The sequence below is a fragment of the Denticeps clupeoides genome, unplaced genomic scaffold (assembly GCF_900700375.1).
Source record: "Denticeps clupeoides unplaced genomic scaffold, fDenClu1.1, whole genome shotgun sequence".
Taxonomy (NCBI): Eukaryota; Metazoa; Chordata; class Actinopteri; order Clupeiformes; family Denticipitidae; genus Denticeps; species Denticeps clupeoides.
The window spans coordinates 327,357-346,115 of record NW_021630036.1 but is presented as its reverse complement, the minus strand read 5'-3'; the positions used below and the strand labels follow the sequence as shown (position 1 = coordinate 346,115).

Below are 18,759 nucleotides of genomic sequence, written 5' to 3'. Positions count from 1 at the left end.
GACAGTCCCCCCCTGGAGACACTCAGGGTTAAGTGTCCTGCTCAGGGACACGATGGTAGTGAGTGGGATATGAACCTGGGTCTTCTGGTTCATAGGCGAGTGTGTTACACACTAGGCTACTACCACCCATACCAGACTCACACTCAACACAGGACCTGGAGAAACGTGCCACAGCTGCTGTCCCCTGGTTTACCGTCAAATAAACGACATGTCGTGCAGGAATATTAACAGTCGGCTCTCGAATGACGAAACTCGTTTCCTGTTTGTTGCCAAAGGCACCTTCAGCCAGCCTGGCCCCGCCCACACAGTCGGTAATTTTCCGCAGGCGGGGCCTCCTGGGCGTGACGTCACGACGGCGTGGCGGGGCGGGGCCGGGGCTTTGTTAAAGCGCGAGAGACCGCCCTGTCACTAACTGTCGTTCCGAGGCGACAGACGGACGGACCCAGACGGACGGACGGGACTCGCGTCGTGTTCGCTGCCTTCGCGCTAAATATGTCTAATCTCGTCTTCTGTCAGAGTGGCCAGGTACGTACGGAAACGTCGCGGTTTATTCTCTCCTGTCGTGGAGATGGCGCGCGGGCACGTTTTTACCCGCCACCCCACGCGGCGTGGGCTTCGTTTCCCGCGCTGTGATTTTCCTGCGTGTTCAGGCAACTTGACATTATTATACATGTTCCCGCCTCGACCGCTCGGCATTTTAAAAAGCGTCATGTGACCTTGTAGTTTACTATTAAAATACTTTTAAATATTTTTCACCCGCGACTCTGGCCACTGTGCACGGGTCTTTTTTAACAGTAAATTACCACGAACTAACGTCATCTCGACGTGGATATAAAACCGGACTATGTCGGTCTGAACTGAAGATCTGTCGTCGTGGTGGTAATTAAGAGAATGATTGATTTAGCGCTAATGTGATCGATCGGAAGTACTTGGTTTTTCCTTTTGTGGATGCCGGGGGTGCAGTTAATGGAACCTGCAGCCCCACTGACCTAATTCCGGCCTGGGGAGCTGGGCGCCGTGGCGTTACGGGGACGCGTGTCGCTGGGGTCGAGAAATCACTTCTGCGCCGCCCCGTGGACGGACAGCTGAAGCGGCCAATAGAAATCGTCCGTCGGGGGTCCTTGTCCAATCAGCGTACGGCTGTTGTAGGGGGCGGTTCCTTTTTTAAGATGGTGGATTTTTGTCCCCCGCTCGGGGTTTAAACAGGCGACATATTCAGATCGTTTTCTGGATAAGATTCTGGGCTTGTATTCGCCTACATTTTGAATAACGGACGGTCACCCACCGGGTGTCGCAGGTCTGGCGCCGGGAGTGGAATTGTCACCTTATCCGTTTGTCGCCGGCGTGTCGCGCCGTTCCGGGCCACCCTACTCCGTTAGTTTGACCCCTCTGACCTTGTTCACATTTATGATTAATTTATTGCATTTTAATGTGTTTCCTGGGCAGAAGTATTTACTTTTCCAGCGTATGTGAGCTGTAATTATTCATTTTTCTGTACCATCTCCTGCCTTTTTGGTGCGGGTGGTGCCTGGTTCATTATATTCTTAAATATATTCTGTTACATAAATAATTCTAGATTATAAAGCGCTGGTCAGAGCAAAATAAAAATAGGAGGTTATCTCCTCATAACTGCTGTGGACGTTGCTCTTTTCACCTCTTCCCACGTGGCCCGCTGCGCCATCAGAGGTCACAGGTCATGGCGGTCCGCTGGGATCCAGTGTCGGCCAGCGGATAATTGGATGTGCGTACAGACGGTCCTACAATATCCTGTCTTCAAACAGGATAATACTTTGATACGGCGATGAAGCGTTATTTTAATTTAAGCCGTGTCCAAGACTAATATTAGCAGAAGGGGACTTGTCTGTGGAAACGTGGGGACTTCGTTCACCTGCATGTAGAGGATTCCTGTGTTGGTGTATTTATGCGTTTGAAGTTTGGGTTTATGATGTGGGGTTCTTCATCATTCTTCTCTTTTCTTGCTCTTCTGCAGGTTATCATGTACGACCCACACAGAAAAAGTATAACTCTATAGCCTCCGGGACCCGGGACTTGATTAGTCACGCCAAGCCTGCTAGTTTGATCGGTGTGTCTCCCTGCAAGGGTCCACTTCCGCGTCCTTCTCGCTCTCTTCCTCGTTTCGGCCTCTCTGTCTCCTCGGTGTCCAAATTACGCCCGTCTCCATCAGGTGAGTCTCCGTGGTGGAAGAATGGACCCTAGTGGGACGGTGGAGACGTTTGCTCAGGTTCGTGTCCATGTTGCAGGCACCAACTGCAGATTCGGCCACAATGATTCCCAACGGATATCTGATCTTTGAGGACAAGACCTTTTTGGACTCCACCGTGGCGAAGATGAACGCCCTCCGGAAGAGCGGGCAGTTCTGTGACGTCAGACTTCAGGTGGGTTTCGTTTTGAGACGTGACTCCGGTGACGAGTGTCCCGCGGTCTTCGCTTTATGGCCTTATTTATCTTTGATGAGCGCGCTGGCTGACTGGCGCTTGGCCCCCCGGCAGGTGTGCGGCCACGAGCTGATGGCCCACCGCGCCGTGCTGGCCTGCTGCAGCCCGTACCTGTTCGAGATCTTCAACAGCGACGCGGAGCCCCGCGGCGTGTCCCACGTCCGCTTCGAGGACCTGGACCCCGCCGCCGTGGAGGTCCTTCTCAACTACGCCTACACGGCACAGTGAGTCCCGGCGCCGCGCCCGCGCCACGCCCGCGCCGCAGGATTTATTATAATCGCCGTTATTACCGCAGGCTGAAGGCCGACAAGGAGCTGGTGAAGGAGGTCTACTCCGCCGCCAGGCGGCTGAAGATGGAGCGGGTGAAGCAGGTGAGTCGCGGGCGCCCGGGGACCCGGTCGCCGTGGTTACCGCCGTGACGCCGCCGCGTTTGTGCCGCCCGCACAGATCTGTGGAGATTACCTTCTGGCCAGGATGGACTACCAGAGCGCCATCTCCTACCGCCACTTCGCCAGCGACATGGCCGACGGGCGTCTGCTCGGCAAGATCGACGGCTTCATTCAGGACAACCTTCTGGAAGTGTCCGAGCAGGAAGACTTCCTGAAGCTGCCCCGGCTGAAGGTCCGCGACGTTCGCCCCTCTCCCGGGACCCTCTCCCGCTCTGTCTGACCCCCTGATGTTGCTCCACAGCTGGAGGTGATGCTGGAGGAGAACCTCTCGTTGCCTAGCAACGGCAAGCTGTACTCCAAGGTGATGGCGTGGGTGCAGCGCAGCATCTGGGAGAACGGGGAGCCGCTGGAGAGGTTGATGGAGGAGGTCAGTAGCAGTAGAGTCCCCTCTTCTGCTGGGACAGCGCCGCGCGCTCTTCACACTCTGATCACACGTGTTGGATCTGTGTGTGTGTGTGTGTGTGTGTGTGTGTGTGTGTGTGTTTCTGCTTCATACAGTAACGGGCTGTAACACACACTGGTCCAGGTGAGCAGAACGATGTGTGTGTGTGTGTGTGTGTTGGACGCTGGCACTGATGGCTGTCTTCCCCTCGCTTGGTCTATCTCTCTCTGTAGGTCTTTTAACCAATCAGCTGCAGCAAGCACAAGAAGACGAAGTCCCGCCCGAGACCGGCGGGGTCAGAAATGGACGTTCTTAAACGTTAATGGCGGATAGTGCGCCGCAGAAGACCGCCGTCTGTGCGCCACGTGTCATGTTTGAAATTCTATCCAGGTTTGACATGTGACTCCGAACATAACAGAGTTCCCGCTTTTTACCCCCCCCCCCCCCGGCAGCACCGCGGTGTGTGCGGACGCACCGGCACCACGCGCTTTATAGGGTTAATAACGGCCGCATCAGCGCAAGATCCCGCTTTAATAACCTGAAGATTTGCAGCGACGGCGGTGAAGAAAGTTCCAGACTCGCCTTCCTAACCCCCCCCCCCCTGCCCCCCCCCCACCACCTTTCCCAGCTAAAGAAGACCGGCGGCGTGGAAGAGGACGTGTCCCTGTCCTGGAGATGTTTTACTTTTTAAGATGGCCGGTCCCGAAGAGAGCGGGTTGTGAGTGTGTTGGTGTGTGCGTGCAGCTCCCCTCGACCAGACGACGACGGCGGCGGCGCTTCCTCCTCCCCCTCTCCACCGCGTTGTCATGGAGACAGCCACATGGGTTGTGTCGCTGTGTGTGTTGCAGGTGCAAACGCTGTACTACTCCGCTGACCACAAGCTCCTGGACTGCCCGGTGGCGGAGGTGTGGGGCGCTCAGGAGGACCACATCCAGTTCGTGCAGGTACCGCGCAGCCGCCGCAGCCGCCGCATCATCCCATCAATAACTACATATAAATACGTCTTTAATAAATACGTCCACTTACTCACTAACCTGGATCTGTGCACCTGGTGGGGAAACCGTACACGCCGTAAACGCCGTGATTCAACCCCCCCATAGTACAACCATAAAAATATACACGCATGTACACACTAAACTAGAGAGAAAAGTGCTAGTAGCCTAGTGGGAACCAGAAGACTCAGGTTCAAACCCCACTTACTACCATCGTGTCCCTGAGCAAGACACTTAACCCTGAGTGTCTCTAGGGGGACACTGTCCCTGTAACTACTGGGTGCTAGTAGCCTAGCGGGTAACACACTCGCCTATTAACCAGGAGACCCAGGTTCAAATCCCACTTACTACCATCATGTCCCTGAGCAAGACACTTAACCCTGAGTGTCTCTAGGGGGGGACTGTCCCCGTAACTACTGGGTGCTAGTAGCCTAGCGGGTAACACACTCGCCTATTAACCAGGAGACCCAGGTTCAAACCCCACTTACTACCATCATGTCCCTGAGCAAGACACTTAACCCTGAGTGTCTCTAGGGGGGGACTGTCCCCGTAACTACTGGGTGCTAGTAGCCTAGCGGGTAACACACTCGCCTGTGAACCAGGAGACCCAGGTTCAAACCCCACTTACTACCATCGTGTCCCTGAGCAGGACACTTAACCCTGAGTGTCTCCAGGGGGGGACTGTCCCTGTAACTACTGACTGTAAGTCGCTCTGGATAAGGGCGTCTGGTAAATGCAGTAGTTGTAAATGGAAGACCACGGAGTCCCGGGTTCGAGCCCCACTTACTACCACTGAGTGTGTCCAGGGGGGGACTGTCCCTGTAACTACTGACTATAAGTCGCTCTGGATAAGGGCGTCTGGTAAATGCTGTAAATATAGAATAAACAGGACAACGTTGTGTAGATGCTTGTAAGTGGATGTGTTTGATATTTCTAACAGGAAAAGAACCCACTGGGGGGGTGAAGAACGTTCCTTTTAAAATACGGTTTAAACAGTTCGACTCCAGTGACCCGCGCACCCGGATCAGTTTACTGTGGGGTTCCGTGTGGCGAGCTGATGAATAATTTGTGCAGGTTAACGTATAGCCGCTGAGGCCGCTGGGTTCTATCCGAACGTGGCAGGATCTAGAACGTATGCGTGTGTTGTAGAAGAACGTCCACCGGCAGCTGCTGGGTTCTCCGCACGCGTTCCGGCAGGATCTTGAACGTCTCTGTGTGTGTTGCAGAAGAAGGTTCCGTGCGAAAACGTCACCGGCAGGAGTTCAGCAGCTGCTGGGTTCTGGTCTGACGTTCCGCAGGATCTAGAACGTCTCTCTGTGTGTGTGTGTGTGTGTGTGTGTGTTGCAGAAGAAGGTTCCGCGCGAGATTGTCCACCGGCAGCAGCCGCTGGGTTCTGGTCGGACGTTCCGCCGCGATCTAGAACGTCTCTGTGTGTGTGTGTTGCAGAAGAAGGTTCCGCGCGAGAACGTCCACCGGCAGCAGCCGCTGGGTTCTGGTCGGACGTTCCGCGGGGATCTAGAACATCTCTGTGTGTGTTGCAGAAGAAGGTTCCGCGTGCGAACGTCCACCGGCAGGAGCTCAGAAGCTGCTGGGTTCTGGTCGGACGTTCCGCCGGGATCTAGAACGTCTCTGTGTGTGTGTGTTGCAGAAGAAGGTTCTGCGCACGTTCCGCTGGCATCTAGAACGTCTCTGTATGTGTTGCTGAAGAAGGTTCCGTGCAAAAACGTCCACCGGCAGGAGCTCAGAAGCTGCTGGGTTCTGGTCGGACGTTCCGCCGCGATCTAGAACGTCTCTGTGTGTGTGTTTCAGAAGAAGGTTCTGCGCACGTTCTGCCGGCATCTAGAACGTCTCTGTATGTGTTGCTGAAGAAGGTTCCGTGCGAAAACGTCCACCGGCAGGAGCTCAGAAGCTGCTGGGTTCTGGTCGGACGTTCCGTCGCGATCTAGAACGTCTCTGTGTGTGTGTTGCAGAAGAAGGTTCCGCGTGAGAACGTCCACTGGCAGCACCTGCTGGGTTCTCCGTGCGCGTTCCAGATTGTCTCTGTGTGTGTGCGCGCGCGTTCTGCCAGGATCTAGAACATCTGTGTGTTGCAGAAGAAGGTTCCGCGCGAAAACGTCCACCAGCAGGAGCTCAGCAGCCGCTGGGTTCTGGTCGGACGTTCCGCCGGGATCTAGAACGTCTCTGTGTGTGTTGCAGCAGAAGGTTCCACGTGAGAACGTCCACCGGCAGCAGCCGCTGGGTTCTGGTCGGACGTTCCGCCGGGATCTAGAACGTCTCTGTGTGTGTGTGTGTGTGTGTGTGTGTGTGTGTGTTGCAGAAGAAGGTTTCGCGCGGGAACGTCCACCGGCAGGAGCTCAGCAGCCGCTGGGTTCTGGTCGGACGTTCCGCCGGGATCTAGAACGTCTCTGTGTGTGTTGCAGAAGAAGGTTCCGCGCGAGAACGTCCACCGGCAGCCGAGCAGCTCGTCCGGCAGCCCGGGCGCGGCGCAGGCCTGCAAGCCCGAGTGGAAGTACATCGCGTCGGAGAAGACCAGCAGTGAGTGTCCAGGTCACGCGGTTCTCCGGCGCGGCGTCGGTTCCTGTAACGCGGTGTTTTGTGCGCGCAGACAACACGTACCTGTGCCTGGCGGTGCTGAACGGCGTTCTGTGCGTGATCTTCCTGCACGGGCGGAGCAGCCCTCAGACCTCGCCCTCGGCCACGCCCTGCCTGCTGAAGAGCCTGAGCCTGGAGGGTTCCCTGGACGCGGGCGAGGACAAGCCGCTGGCGCCCATGCAGTACGCGCGTTCCGGGCTGGGCGCGGCGGCGCTGGACGGGAAGCTGATCGCCGCAGGTGGGGCGCGGTGCCGGCAGCGTGTACGGGGGGTAGAACGCGGCGCGGGTCTCACCTGCGGCGCCGTGTCTGTGCAGGCGGCTACAACAGGGAGGAGTGTCTGCGGACGGTGGAACGCTACGACCCGGAGGCGGACCGCTGGACGTTCATCGCGCCGATGTGCACGCCGCGCGCCCGCTTCCAGATGGCGGTTCTCATGGTGCGTCGCGGCGCCAGATCAGTAAACAAGTAAAATAACGGACGCTAACGGACGTTCCGCCGGGTAACAGGGCCAGCTGTACGTGATGGGCGGTTCCAACGGACACTCGGACGAGCTGAGCTGCGGCGAGACGTACGACCCCGACACCGACGAGTGGACGCAGGTGCCGGAGCTGCGGACCAACCGCTGCAACGCAGGTAGGTCGTGCGTGTGGGCGGGATCGCGCGTGGGCGGGGTCGCATACGGGCGTGGTCGCGCGTGGGTGGGGTCGTATATGGGCGGAGTTGTATATGGGCGGGGTCACGCGTGGGCAGAGTTGTATATGGGCGGGGTCGCGCGTGGGCGGGGTCACGCGTGGGCGGGGTTGTATATAGGGGGAGTCGTATATGGGCGGGGTTGCGCGTGGGCGCGCGTGGGCGGGGTCGTATATAGCCGGAGTTGTATATGGGCGGAGTTGCGCGTGGGTTGGTCGTATATGGGCGGAGTCGCGCGTGGGCGGGGTCGTATATAGGCGGAGTCGCGTTGACGCGCGTTTTCTCGCCCGCTAGGCGTCTGCTCCCTGGGGAACAGGCTGTATGTGGGCGGAGTTGTATATGGGCGGGGTCGTATATGGGCGGAGTCGCGTTGACGCGCGTTTTCTCGCCCGCTAGGCGTCTGCTCCCTGGGGAACAGGCTGTATGTGGGTGGAGTTGTATATGGGCGGGGTCGTATATGGGCGGAGTCGCGTTGACGCGCGTTTTCTCGCCCGCTAGGCGTCTGCTCCCTGGGGAACAGGCTGTACGTGGGCGGGGTCACGCGTGGGCGGGGTTGTATATGGGCGGAGTCGCGTTGACGCGCGTTTTCTCGCCCGCTAGGCGTCTGCTCCCTGGGGAACAGGCTGTACGTGGGCGGGGTCGTATATGGGCGGGGTCGCGCGTGGGCGGGGTTGTATATGGGCGGAGTCGCGTTGACGCGCGTTTTCTCGCCCGCTAGGCGTCTGCTCCCTGGGGAACAGGCTGTACGTGGGCGGGTCGTATATGGGCGGAGTCGCGTTGACGCGCGTTTTCTCGCCCGCTAGGCGTCTGCTCCCTGGGGAACAGGCTGTACGTGGGCGGGTCGTATATGGGCGGAGTCGCGTTGACGCGCGTTTTCTCGCCCGCTAGGCGTCTGCTCCCTGGGGAACAGGCTGTACGTGGGCGGAGTTGTATATGGGCGGGGTCGTATATGGGCGGAGTCGCGTTGACGCGCGTTTTCTCGCCCGCTAGGCGTCTGCTCCCTGGGGAACAGGCTGTACGTGGGCGGAGTTGTATATGGGCGGGGTCGTATATGGGCGGAGTCGCGTTGACGCGCGTTTTCTCGCCCGCTAGGCGTCTGCTCCCTGGGGAACAGGCTGTACGTGGGCGGAGTTGTATATGGGCGGGGTCGTATATGGGCGGAGTCGCGTTGACGCGCGTTTTCTCGCCCGCTAGGCGTCTGCTCCCTGGGGAACAGCCTGTACGTGGTCGGCGGCTCGGACCCCTGCGGCCAGAAGGGCCTGAAGAACTGCGACTCCTTCGACCCGGTGTCCCGGGTCTGGACCAACTGCGCCCCCCTCAACATCAGTGAGTGTGCCTGGCGCGGCCGCCGTTTAGCGCCCGGTTCCGGGCCCTCCGCTCACCGCGCCCGTTTCCCTCAGGGAGGCACCAGGCGGCGGTCTGCGGGCTGGAGCGCTTCATGTACGTGATCGGAGGGGCGGAGTCGTGGAACTGTCTGAACAGCGTGGAGCGCTACGACCCCGAGAACAACACCTGGACGCTGGTGGCGCCGATGAACGTGGCCCGCAGGGGAGCCGGCGTGGGCGTGTACGAAGGCAAGTCCGCCGCCCCCGCTAAACACTCCCCTCGCACTCACGGGTTCTAAAGCCCCGCCTCCGATCCGCAGGTAAGCTGTTTGTGGTGGGCGGGTTCGACGGCTCTCGTGCCCTGAGCTGCGTGGAGGTGTACGACCCCGCCCGGAACGAGTGGAAGATGCTGGGGGGCATGACCTCGGCGCGGAGCAACTCGGGCGTGGCCGTCATGGGCAACGTCATCTACGCGATGGGGGGCTTCGATGGGAACGACTTCCTGAACACCATGGAGGTGTACCACCCGGAGACGGGGGAGTGGCTGTCCTGCGCGGCGGAGGCCTAGCGGCTGGGTGGGAGGTCAGGGGTCAGGGGTCGGTAGGGAGGGAGGGGCACCTTTTCCAAACTAACAGGCTTAGTGGCATAATCGTGACTTCTGTAAGGTGGGTGGGCGGGGCTTTCTCGGGGTCTTCAGTGAAGACTGGCTGAGGGCGGGTTTACTGGGGAGGCGGGGTTGCTGAGCGCAACATGAAACCTTTGCATATTGCATACAGTTATACATTTCTTCCCTCTGCTGTATATATTGTAGTTTTGTTCTTCGTTAACTCAGAATGCCATTTAAATTTTTTCAAGAATGATTAATTATGCTCCATCGTAGGTATTATTTTATTCCCCCCATTTCACTTTTTTTTTTTTTTTTTAATGCTGTCGTTTAAAGATCTGCCGTGCAAAAAGCCTTATTGAAGGACGGGTGAGCTCATCGCTACCGCACACCGCTCCACCGTTAACCATGGCCTTTTTAACCCATAGAACTAGCGGATGCAGGCAGACCTGTCTCCACACACACATCCTAGAGCTTCTGCTTCAGTTCCTTCCTTTTAGAGGTGACATTTGACCTTTATTTTGTGTTGACCATTTAAAAGCTGCATTTCCTCGCCGTTACAATGAATAAAAAGCAGAATTTTGTTTATATGCTCGTATTTCTTGCATTAATTAAACCATTTCAACCTGATTTTGTTTTACCTGAATTCCATTCATAAAAGTGTCCTGGACTAGACTGGGATGAGGAGTAAAGCACACGTGACTGAACGATCTGGATCAATGAAACACGAACAGTCAGATACGTCATGTAATCGGGTTACTTAACCCGAAGCCCCGCCTCCATTCACAGAAATAACCTGCATGTCACCCAGGCCCCGCCTCCATTCACACTGCGCGGTAGTAGGCCACACATGGGGGATTATGGGAGTTTCCGTTACAGCTAAGAGCTGATTGGATGTGGGCCAGAGACGGCTGACCTGCAGTTATACGCCATGTAGATGCTTATTATAATTTCACGTCCCGGTTTATTTTTCTCAGTGTAGAAAAACATTTTATAATAAATTAAAACGCGTTCATATGAAATAATGAAAAGAACCTAATGAAGAGTAACAATCTTTAAAGAGTCTATAAAGAAGGACTTTGTAGAAATTTTTACAAACCATGTACATTTGTGAGAAATTGTGAATTACAGGCAGAAGACTCGTTTTTACAGTCTGTACTGGCAACCCAGGTTACAACGAAACGTATGCAGCACAGTGCACGTCTATTTCTTAACTTAAAGAAATCTGGAGAATTTTATCTCAAGCTCTCCTTCACGTTGAAGGAATTAAAACCGCTCAACACGGTGTCACTGAACCGACACCCGACACCAAGTGTCAGGACAACCGATGTCACCCTGCCCTGTGTCATCTGAAAGGATTTGGGGATTAACGCGTAACACAAGCCTGGTGGGTCTGTGGCACAGTGGAACGTTTCCTGGGTCTGAGAACCGGCCACGGGTCTTTATTAAAACCCCCACCAAGAGGAACCGTCCATGGCCGTGGTCAGCAGTGGAAGGTCTGGGGAGATTGGAGGTCCGGAGGCTCTCAGGTCCACGTCTGGCCGGCGGCAGCAGCACATTCGTCCAGATTCGCCTGCAGCTCGACCAGCTGTTTGACCCCGAAACACACCTTCTGTCTGCAAAAAAACCCAAAACGAGAAGAGGTCAGAAAGCTCCGGATCTTCCTGCGTTTAAATAAAGATCAGCGTGTGCACAAGGCCTGCAGTACACGCTGTAGTGTAGTCTGGCGACAGCCTCACGGGACACACGGGACAGTTGTCCCTCAGCTGTGACGTAACACGGAGAAGAAAGGAAGGGGAATAAAATCCTCCAGGCATCCTGATTACGTAACAGGGTGGACTTAACCACACACAATATATCATTTTATTCTAGTTAATCAATTTATACAATAAAAACTAGTAATTTACTTATAGAACTTATGTATTTATGTACATGTATTTTAGAGAGACAGAGTGGGGGGGGTACGATGTTCTCTCTTTCCGGCAGAAGTTAGGAAGTACATTTACTCACGTAACTGTAGTTGAATCATTTATGGGAGTAATTTGTTTTTACATTTTACTCAAGTACATTTTTACCGAAGTATTTAACTTCGTTCCATTGGGGGGGGGGGGGGGGGGGGGGGGGGGGGGGACGGGACGTTACGGAGTAAAAAATGAAATGCTGAACTGAAAGGAAACTGGCAAATTTCTCAGAACGCGAACAGTAGCGCCTCTACGAAACAAGCTCAGTTACCAGCCAATCAGAAAATAGCAGCATTGTACTTGGCAAAATGCATCTCAGCAACCAATAAAAAGCGATCCGGGAATTCTTCACGTTCTTCCGGTAATGTTGACCCGAGGATCACTTCAAGTCATCTTTCATTTTATTTAATTTGACACAATGAAAATGTGCCGTCGGCCAGATAATAAGCAGCATGAAAGCATGTGGCCGTACGTGGAAAAGTCGGTACTGTGCATTCCCAGCGCATCAGGTTGGAATAAAGGTATTTTTTCTTCAGAATTCTACACACAAAATTTATTGAGGTTTTGGAAAATGTATTTGAAACAGGAAATCGCATGTAATTTAAGTATTTACAGACTTGGCTCAATACTTGATACTCAATGAACCTTTGACATTAATTACAGCCTCGATTCTTTTTGAATATGATGCCCCCAGCTTGGTACACGTTTGGCCCATTCCTCTTTGCAGCATCTCTCAACCCACAGCATGATGCTGCCACCACCATGCTTCACTGTAGGGATGACGTTGGCCTGGTTTCCTCCAGCCATGACGCCTGGCATTTACACCAAAGACCAGAGAAAAAGATGCCCTGTCCGCTTCTAACTGTCCCGACGTCTTTGTTTTGTCTTTGTGTCAAGGTTCATACTTTTCTTTTTTTCTTTTGTAGTGTTACGTTCCTTCTTTCCTATCTGTTTACGTTCCTGTTCTAGATCAGGTCATAACACACACACACAATAACAAGGCAGCACTGGCAGAACAGTCCATAAAAAATGGACATGAGATGCTGTTACAGAGAAACCCAAATTAAATAAAGAGAAAGACAGTAAGTCTAATAATAACCGGCTCCTGTGTTAATGCTACACGGGACGGGTTTCACATGTTTAGATGGACCCTTTCTGGTTCAAGGTCATATAAGGAAGTGAAAATAATCCAGAATTTATTACAAGGAAGACCCTCCGAGTGAATGAGAAAGAAATTTACATTTCAGATCTTTTTTTTACTTTTTTACAACCATAGAACTGAACCATGCTGCTGAAATTAAACCAAATGTACCAGAGTTGTCGTGCCCCTAACAGTCAACATTAAAGCAAGGTGTTGAAAGTTGAAAGAAACAATAGCATGTTACCGTGCTAATGCTAGCACGCTAACATAAAAAAATGCTAAAAGAGCGTGGCCAAGATGAGTCACATGAAATTTGGTGATGTTAGAACAATGTTGAAAAATGTGCATGTTAGCATGCTACTCTTAGCATGCTAACATCAAAAACGCAAACATGGCGTGGCCAAGATGAGTCATTGGAAATTTGGTGACCTTTGGGCAATGTTGAAAACTTTTTTATGTTAGCATGCTAATGTTAACATAAAAAATGCTAACAGGATGAGGCCAAGATATAAATAAAGTAGCCGAAGGACCGGGGGTCTTAATAATGTGTTTGATTGGCATTCTAATGAATCAGTACCCCTTGTAGGACCCCCTTTGCTGGCAATGAAACAGTAGCAGTACCACTTAAAAGGGGCCCCATTTTACAAATGCTACCAATGCTAAAATTAGCATTCTAATGGGAAAATGACCCTGTTTGAGCGTTAATAGCTCGGCCACGCCCAGTCCGATCGCTTATAAAAGTAATAGCACACCTCACACAATAAAGTACTAATTTTTGATATACAGCTTGCCAGTGTGCGTGTTTCGGTACGACCCGCATAAATCAACCTTTTTTCACCCATTGACACCTTTTTTGTTTTTCCAAAATTGTGCGCGATCGGTAAATCAGACAGAGACATAGACAACTATATGTCAGAATGTCGGTCTTGGCGAGATCTACAAGACAACATCATCATCACTTCTTTGTATGTCAAACCATCTGGACACAAAGTCCAAAAAAAGTAAAATTTTGGACTGGGATAATAAACGCGTTTATTGCTTTTTGGGGAATTGCGCGCAGACCACAAATCTGACCAAGGCAAACTATATATCAACGAAAAGCTGCACGACCTGACATGAAAGTTGTGTGTGTGCACTGAACCGTGTCATCGCAAATTCTAAGAAACCAATTTTTTTCACACTTTTAATAGTTTGGTCACGGATTGTGGGAGTCCCGTAGTCTCCAACCAAGCAACCAATATGTCATTTTGTGCGTAGAGGTGAGGCCTTGCCTCGATTTTCGGGTCGCTAGCTTCAACAGGACATTAGTGAATGGTCTGTCATACTGACCGGCCCAAATAATAATACTAATATCATATTGCATGAAGGAAGGAGAGGGCGTGGCATTCCTTCATCAATCAAGGTACTAATTATGGAAACATTAGAACACAATCAGACATGCTGAGGCATTTCTGGGCCAATTGTCGGCATGGCAGCAAGATTCTCAGATTCTAACAATGGTGTGTTGCTGGCTGCAGGTGCATAATTCTTTTATCAGGAATATTAATAACTAAAACAAAAAGAAACACCACGCCGCACCATCTGAGGGCAATTATTAGTCTAGACTGAGGAATCCAAATCATTAAAATGGTTTTGTTTGAAAGAGGTAGGTAACAAAGGCACAGGTTCGAAAATGTGATAACAGCCGATACCTGTACTCCTGCTGAGAGAGACAATCATGAAGGTCCTTCGCAGTGAAATCCGCCTCAACACCAATAATCTGTCAAGTAAAAAGAAAACAGGAACCAAGTCCTGTATTATCACTAGACATTTTTTATGGAAAAATAGCAGCGCTCCACATATTTACATGCTGCTGAACTTAAATCACTTACACACCAACCCCACCTTCAGAAGCCAGTGTTAATAGGTATGAATATTAGTGACAAATTATTATTTACACCTTGATCTTTAGACATGAATGAAGAACCTGAGAGGGCCAAGTGAGTGACTGTCTCGTACCTCATTGGTCTTGATGAAGTTGAGCAGCGTCTGGGCATCATCGACAGTGCAGTCACAAGACAGAAGCCTGAGAGAGAGACACAAACGACACTTTCATTTAAATTAAATACCACACACACCCGGTCAGTGAAAAGGTCAAAGCGGTACTGAACGTGTAGGTCACCTGTGAAAGCCCTGCACCAGGTGGGCCACAGCCACGGACATTTTATGGAGGCAACAGAGAGCATCTTGGGAAGGTGGCACGGGCGTCTCCATGGAGCCTGGAACGTAGTGTAGTGCCCTGAACACTGCGGTGCTACGAGACAAACCTGAAGTCAGAACGTTTTTAAGTTCGAACCAATTTCTGAACGAAAGAAGCCCATTTGCCTTTTTGCACAGATGTTGGTCCAGATGCTGTCAAAAATGCTCCACACTTCCTGGTGTGACACCTGAGGGGCCAGATGCTCCTCTTGCTCGTCTGTCATGATGGCGTCTGCATCCTCCACATCTGGAGTCCGGCGAGTCTGCACACGTACGGCACATAAAAGGAAGTAGACCGCACAGCGTACGTACTGAGGGCCGCGCATTGGACCCACCTGAGCGTGTTGGGGCGAGGACTGCAGCGCCCGGAGGGTGGACAGGACCTGGGCGACGTGGCTGCTGTAGCCGGAGCGATTCATGAACGCATCCAGGAGCTCCACTGCCGTACTCACGGCGAAAAGAACCGAGGAACGTTCTGCTGGCCGACCTGTGGCCAGAACGATGGTCAGACCACGGACGCATTGTCCCCCATCAAAAACGAGACACCCACACACACCCCTGGTATATAAGACAGGCAGCAGTACTTTTCATCCCTCTCTTCCTCCTCCTCCTCTTCTCTCGCTCTCCATTTTTAACACAGAACATGTCTGACTTTCAGCCAAGAGCAGCAAATTGCAAACACGACATCTTAAACACGGACATCTTTATATCCAATACTTGTGGGGACAGAGGACACTTGGAAGTATGCAAGATTACCGACGTCCTGGAAATGGACGTAAATCCTCCAGATAGCACAGAAATGGCCTCATATCCCTGGGGGCATCTCTTACACACACGGGTGTATGGGGTGTGTATACAGTGTTTGAGCGTGTGCGAGTGTATGTACCTGAATTCAAGAAGTCTCTCAGCATTTTGACGTTTGTGAGAAGCCCCCGTGGTACAATGATACCAAACACAGCGATCCAGTGCTTCTGCACACACTGCAGCAAATCACACAGCTTCCATGGCGGCTTCACATATACAATCTAAACACACACAAATACACAATGTTAGTAAAGGACAATGTGTGATTACTCAAAATCTATTTGACTGATATTATAAATGCAAGAGACCGTCTAGAGAACAACCTGCTAAATGTCAAATTCTGGTCCCTACAAATACACTATAATATAGAGAGAGTGTGTGTGTGTGTGTGTGACCTCAAACCACAGATCTCCGTACGCCTCCTTCATTTCGCTCTCCAAAATCACAGACAGTGCCCTCCTCAGGTTGTCCTCCAGGACACACACGATATCATCCAGATCGATGGCGGCGCCTGCCGTGCTGCGTCTACTCTCCTCGTCTCGCTCTGTGCTGCTCATGTCTGCACAAACATCACAGGAAATATACATCGATATATAAAAATAAATATTCATAATCTTAATATGGCATAATATGGTTTCATTTGGCATAAATTCCATGCATAACTCTAAGACATTCCAGCGCGAGGGGTGTCAGTGTCGCTGCCGGACCTTTTTCCAGAAGACTCTGCGTTGGACAGAGGGCGTGTTGAGCAGGAGTGGCGAGACAGGTGAGGACCCCGCGTCTGTGTTTGTCCACTTCGTCCTGCAGGTCCGCTTTGCTGAAGGCCCGGACGCCACTCAGCGTGGCCTTACTGCACAAGTTCTTATCGTTACTGCAACGGAGACATGAGATGGGACGTGATGTAACGGTTCAGACGTTCATACGCGGCCGTGGTTCTGTGTGTGTGAGTACACACTCACGTGCAGAGGACGAGCTCGCCCACTGGGTGCAGTTTCTGATACTGCAAGCAGCACTGCAGCACCCGGTCATCATTATTCTCAGCCTTGAGTCCACCTATGAATGACACTGGACTGTAATAGATTTTTTTTGTCCAATTTAAGCCTTCATTCCTGCATTTAAAAGTGATTATTATTCTATATTTTTTATTTGAGGTGTCTGTTTTTGGGCCTTGAGAGCTGAGAACAGACATCAGCCCGTTTGCTTATTTCACGCCTCCACTTCCTCAGATTTATCTGTCCGTTCCTGAGTTTCCTTCTCCTGTTCCTGACGTTTTGAAGTCTTACAAGTGCATTCAATGAGCAGTGATACGCACGAGAATGGTGATCTATCGCCACCCGCTGGTGAGAAGGCGCTTTCATTTTATTGCATGAGGTTGAGGGGACAGGGACACAGAAACAGCAGATCAAACAGGAATAATAATTATTATTATTCAACATATTTATTTAAACCCGAAAGGCTCCAGCCTTTGTCTGCCAGCGGCACCGGAACGGCACATTATGGAAATGTGACAATTATTTTGAGCCATTATTATAATCAAGTTCATCACAGAGATCATAAACTATTCCGATTTGTCAAAGACTGTAAAAAGATCATGTTTCATGAATTTTCCAAGAAGACAAATCAGTTTTGAGTCTGGTTCACACACGCAACATGTGGAGAAGCCAAAAACAGAGCCAATAATCCCACAAAACAAGCATAAAAAGCACGGGGAACCCACTCACAGGCAGCGAGGGAAGCCTGCTGCATGGACTGGCCCCAAAGGCGGGGCTCCTGGCTCTTCAAACTCTCGTAGATGTAGTGCACGGCAGGCGTGGCCTTTTTACCAACATCACTGGCAAGTTTGCCATTCTTCAGGGCATCCAGTTCCTGTAGTACCACCCATGGGATGAGGACCGTGGGGAAACCCAGGGCTGAGGAGGGTTAGAACACGTTACATTCTGCCAGAAGCACATAAAAAAACCCTCCATCACTACCACCGCCACCTCACCTCCCAGCCCGTTAGTCCTCATCTTCTTCACAAAGTCCAGGTGACTCAACAAGACGTTGGTGTCAAGGACAACGAGCAGGTCCAGTCGAACGTGCTCTTTACCTGAGAATGACACGCACACACACATCACAACTCTGAAGAACAACCTGACTGCTAGTTACTGGTTTACTCGTCAGCTTACTGGGTGAACGTGTGCTGCCCTCCTCTGGCAGATCGATCTCCATGCAGGTGAGTTCCCCGTAGCTCTCCTCCACCTGCAGCCTGCACTCGTTCCGAAGCTCCTCAACCAACAGCATCTACAGACAGACTCACATAGTCCACAGTGAGAACCGACACAGAACATGCGTTGCCTAGTTCTTCGCTCCTTTACCTCCTCATCACTGTAACTCGATCCCGGGTCCTTTGGACGTGATGATAACGGGTTCGCCTGAAGAGAAACAACACAGCACAGGTCACTAAGAAAAAGTTCCACGATGACAAATTCATTAATGTACGAAGCATCTGCGAGCTGGAGATTCTCACCTTCTCCTCATCTTCCTGAGATCCTGAAGCAGTCCTCTTCCTCTCGTTCTTGTGTTTCTTCTTTTTTGACTTTTTTGGCATCATGAAAAGGCCTTCCCAGTCAAATCATCGTACATCACTGCATGTTCTCGTTTCTTGTTGTTTATGGTCCAAAAATGAGTCCATTTCTTCATATATCACCTAAAAAGTTATTGTAGTGAATGAAGACATTGAAGGCAGGAGCTTCCACTGCTTCTGTGGGATTTGTTCAAGGTCGTGTCGCTCTGTTCTCCAGGAGAAGAAGAACGTTTTGTTTCATCAGACCGGGCCAGTGGAGCAAGTTAGACAGTTAATTAACACCACAGTACAGAACGGGGCTTCTGTGTTAACATATTAAAGCCATTTGGTCGTTTTTATCTAATGTAGAACGTTTTAAAACGGTTTGTTTTATGAACATACGCACAAGAAGACGCAATTTCAGGCGTTCCGGGGTGAAACTCGAGTGAAACAGACTCACCGGTTCCCAACAGTTCACGGCGCTGACGTTCTGCGTCAACCGGAAGTACGACGAGGGAAACTTCGCGAGGGATTGTGGGAAATTGAGTCTTTTTGGGCAAAAGATTATTGAGGGAGTTA

At 51.8% G+C, this 18,759-nt stretch overlaps 2 protein-coding genes across 4 annotated transcripts; one reads left to right on the top strand and one right to left on the bottom strand.

The window, feature by feature from the left end:
* Window positions 1-369: 369 nt before the first annotated feature.
* On the top strand, window positions 370-10,121 carry ivns1abpa (influenza virus NS1A binding protein a). The gene is made up of 15 exons (XM_028967844.1): window positions 370-525; window positions 1,991-2,185; window positions 2,262-2,396; window positions 2,511-2,680; window positions 2,752-2,827; window positions 2,904-3,077; window positions 3,147-3,272; window positions 4,136-4,231; window positions 6,700-6,814; window positions 6,885-7,109; window positions 7,187-7,308; window positions 7,379-7,505; window positions 8,757-8,888; window positions 8,963-9,136; window positions 9,208-10,121. The coding sequence occupies exons 3-15, from the start codon at window positions 2,286-2,288 to the stop codon at window positions 9,453-9,455; spliced, it is 1,896 nt and encodes a 631-aa protein (XP_028823677.1). The 5' UTR covers window positions 370-525; window positions 1,991-2,185; window positions 2,262-2,285; the 3' UTR covers window positions 9,456-10,121.
* Window positions 10,122-10,569: 448 nt separating this feature from the next.
* Window positions 10,570-18,704, bottom strand: swt1 (SWT1 RNA endoribonuclease homolog). Of its 3 annotated transcripts, none has more exons than XM_028967846.1 (16): window positions 18,641-18,704; window positions 18,145-18,324; window positions 17,993-18,049; window positions 17,804-17,918; window positions 17,623-17,724; window positions 17,357-17,545; window positions 16,595-16,688; window positions 16,343-16,506; window positions 16,031-16,194; window positions 15,718-15,856; window positions 15,167-15,318; window positions 14,958-15,094; window positions 14,755-14,886; window positions 14,592-14,658; window positions 14,285-14,352; window positions 10,570-11,107 (listed from the first exon to the last, which is right to left on the bottom strand). In XM_028967846.1, the coding sequence occupies exons 2-16, from the start codon at window positions 18,226-18,228 to the stop codon at window positions 11,017-11,019; spliced, it is 1,755 nt and encodes a 584-aa protein (XP_028823679.1). In that variant the 5' UTR covers window positions 18,229-18,324; window positions 18,641-18,704; the 3' UTR covers window positions 10,570-11,016. The 3 variants fall into 3 exon arrangements, with proteins under 3 accessions (XP_028823679.1, XP_028823678.1, XP_028823681.1); XM_028967845.1 differs by having other exon boundaries at window positions 18,145-18,407; window positions 18,641-18,693; XM_028967848.1 differs by having other exon boundaries at window positions 18,587-18,651.
* Between the last annotated feature and the right edge of the window lie 55 nt (window positions 18,705-18,759).

Excerpts from the sequence above, each read along its gene's own strand:
- ivns1abpa (XM_028967844.1), top strand. The coding sequence starts at position 2,286 with ATGATTCCCAACGGATATCTGATCTTTGAGGACAAGACCTTTTTGGAC. Across the intron at positions 7,110-7,186 it reads CGGGAAGCTGATCGCCGCAG|GCGGCTACAACAGGGAGGAG; the intron begins GTGGGGCGCGGT and ends GTGTCTGTGCAG. Across the intron at positions 7,506-8,756 it reads GACCAACCGCTGCAACGCAG|GCGTCTGCTCCCTGGGGAAC; the intron begins GTAGGTCGTGCG and ends CTCGCCCGCTAG.
- swt1 (XM_028967846.1), bottom strand. The coding sequence starts at position 18,228 with ATGATGCCAAAAAAGTCAAAAAAGAAGAAACACAAGAACGAGAGGAAG. Across the intron at positions 14,353-14,591 it reads ACTTCATCAAGACCAATGAG|ATTATTGGTGTTGAGGCGGA; the intron begins GTACGAGACAGT and ends TTTACTTGACAG. Across the intron at positions 11,108-14,284 it reads CTCTCTCAGCAGGAGTACAG|ACAGAAGGTGTGTTTCGGGG; the intron begins GTATCGGCTGTT and ends GTTTTTTTGCAG.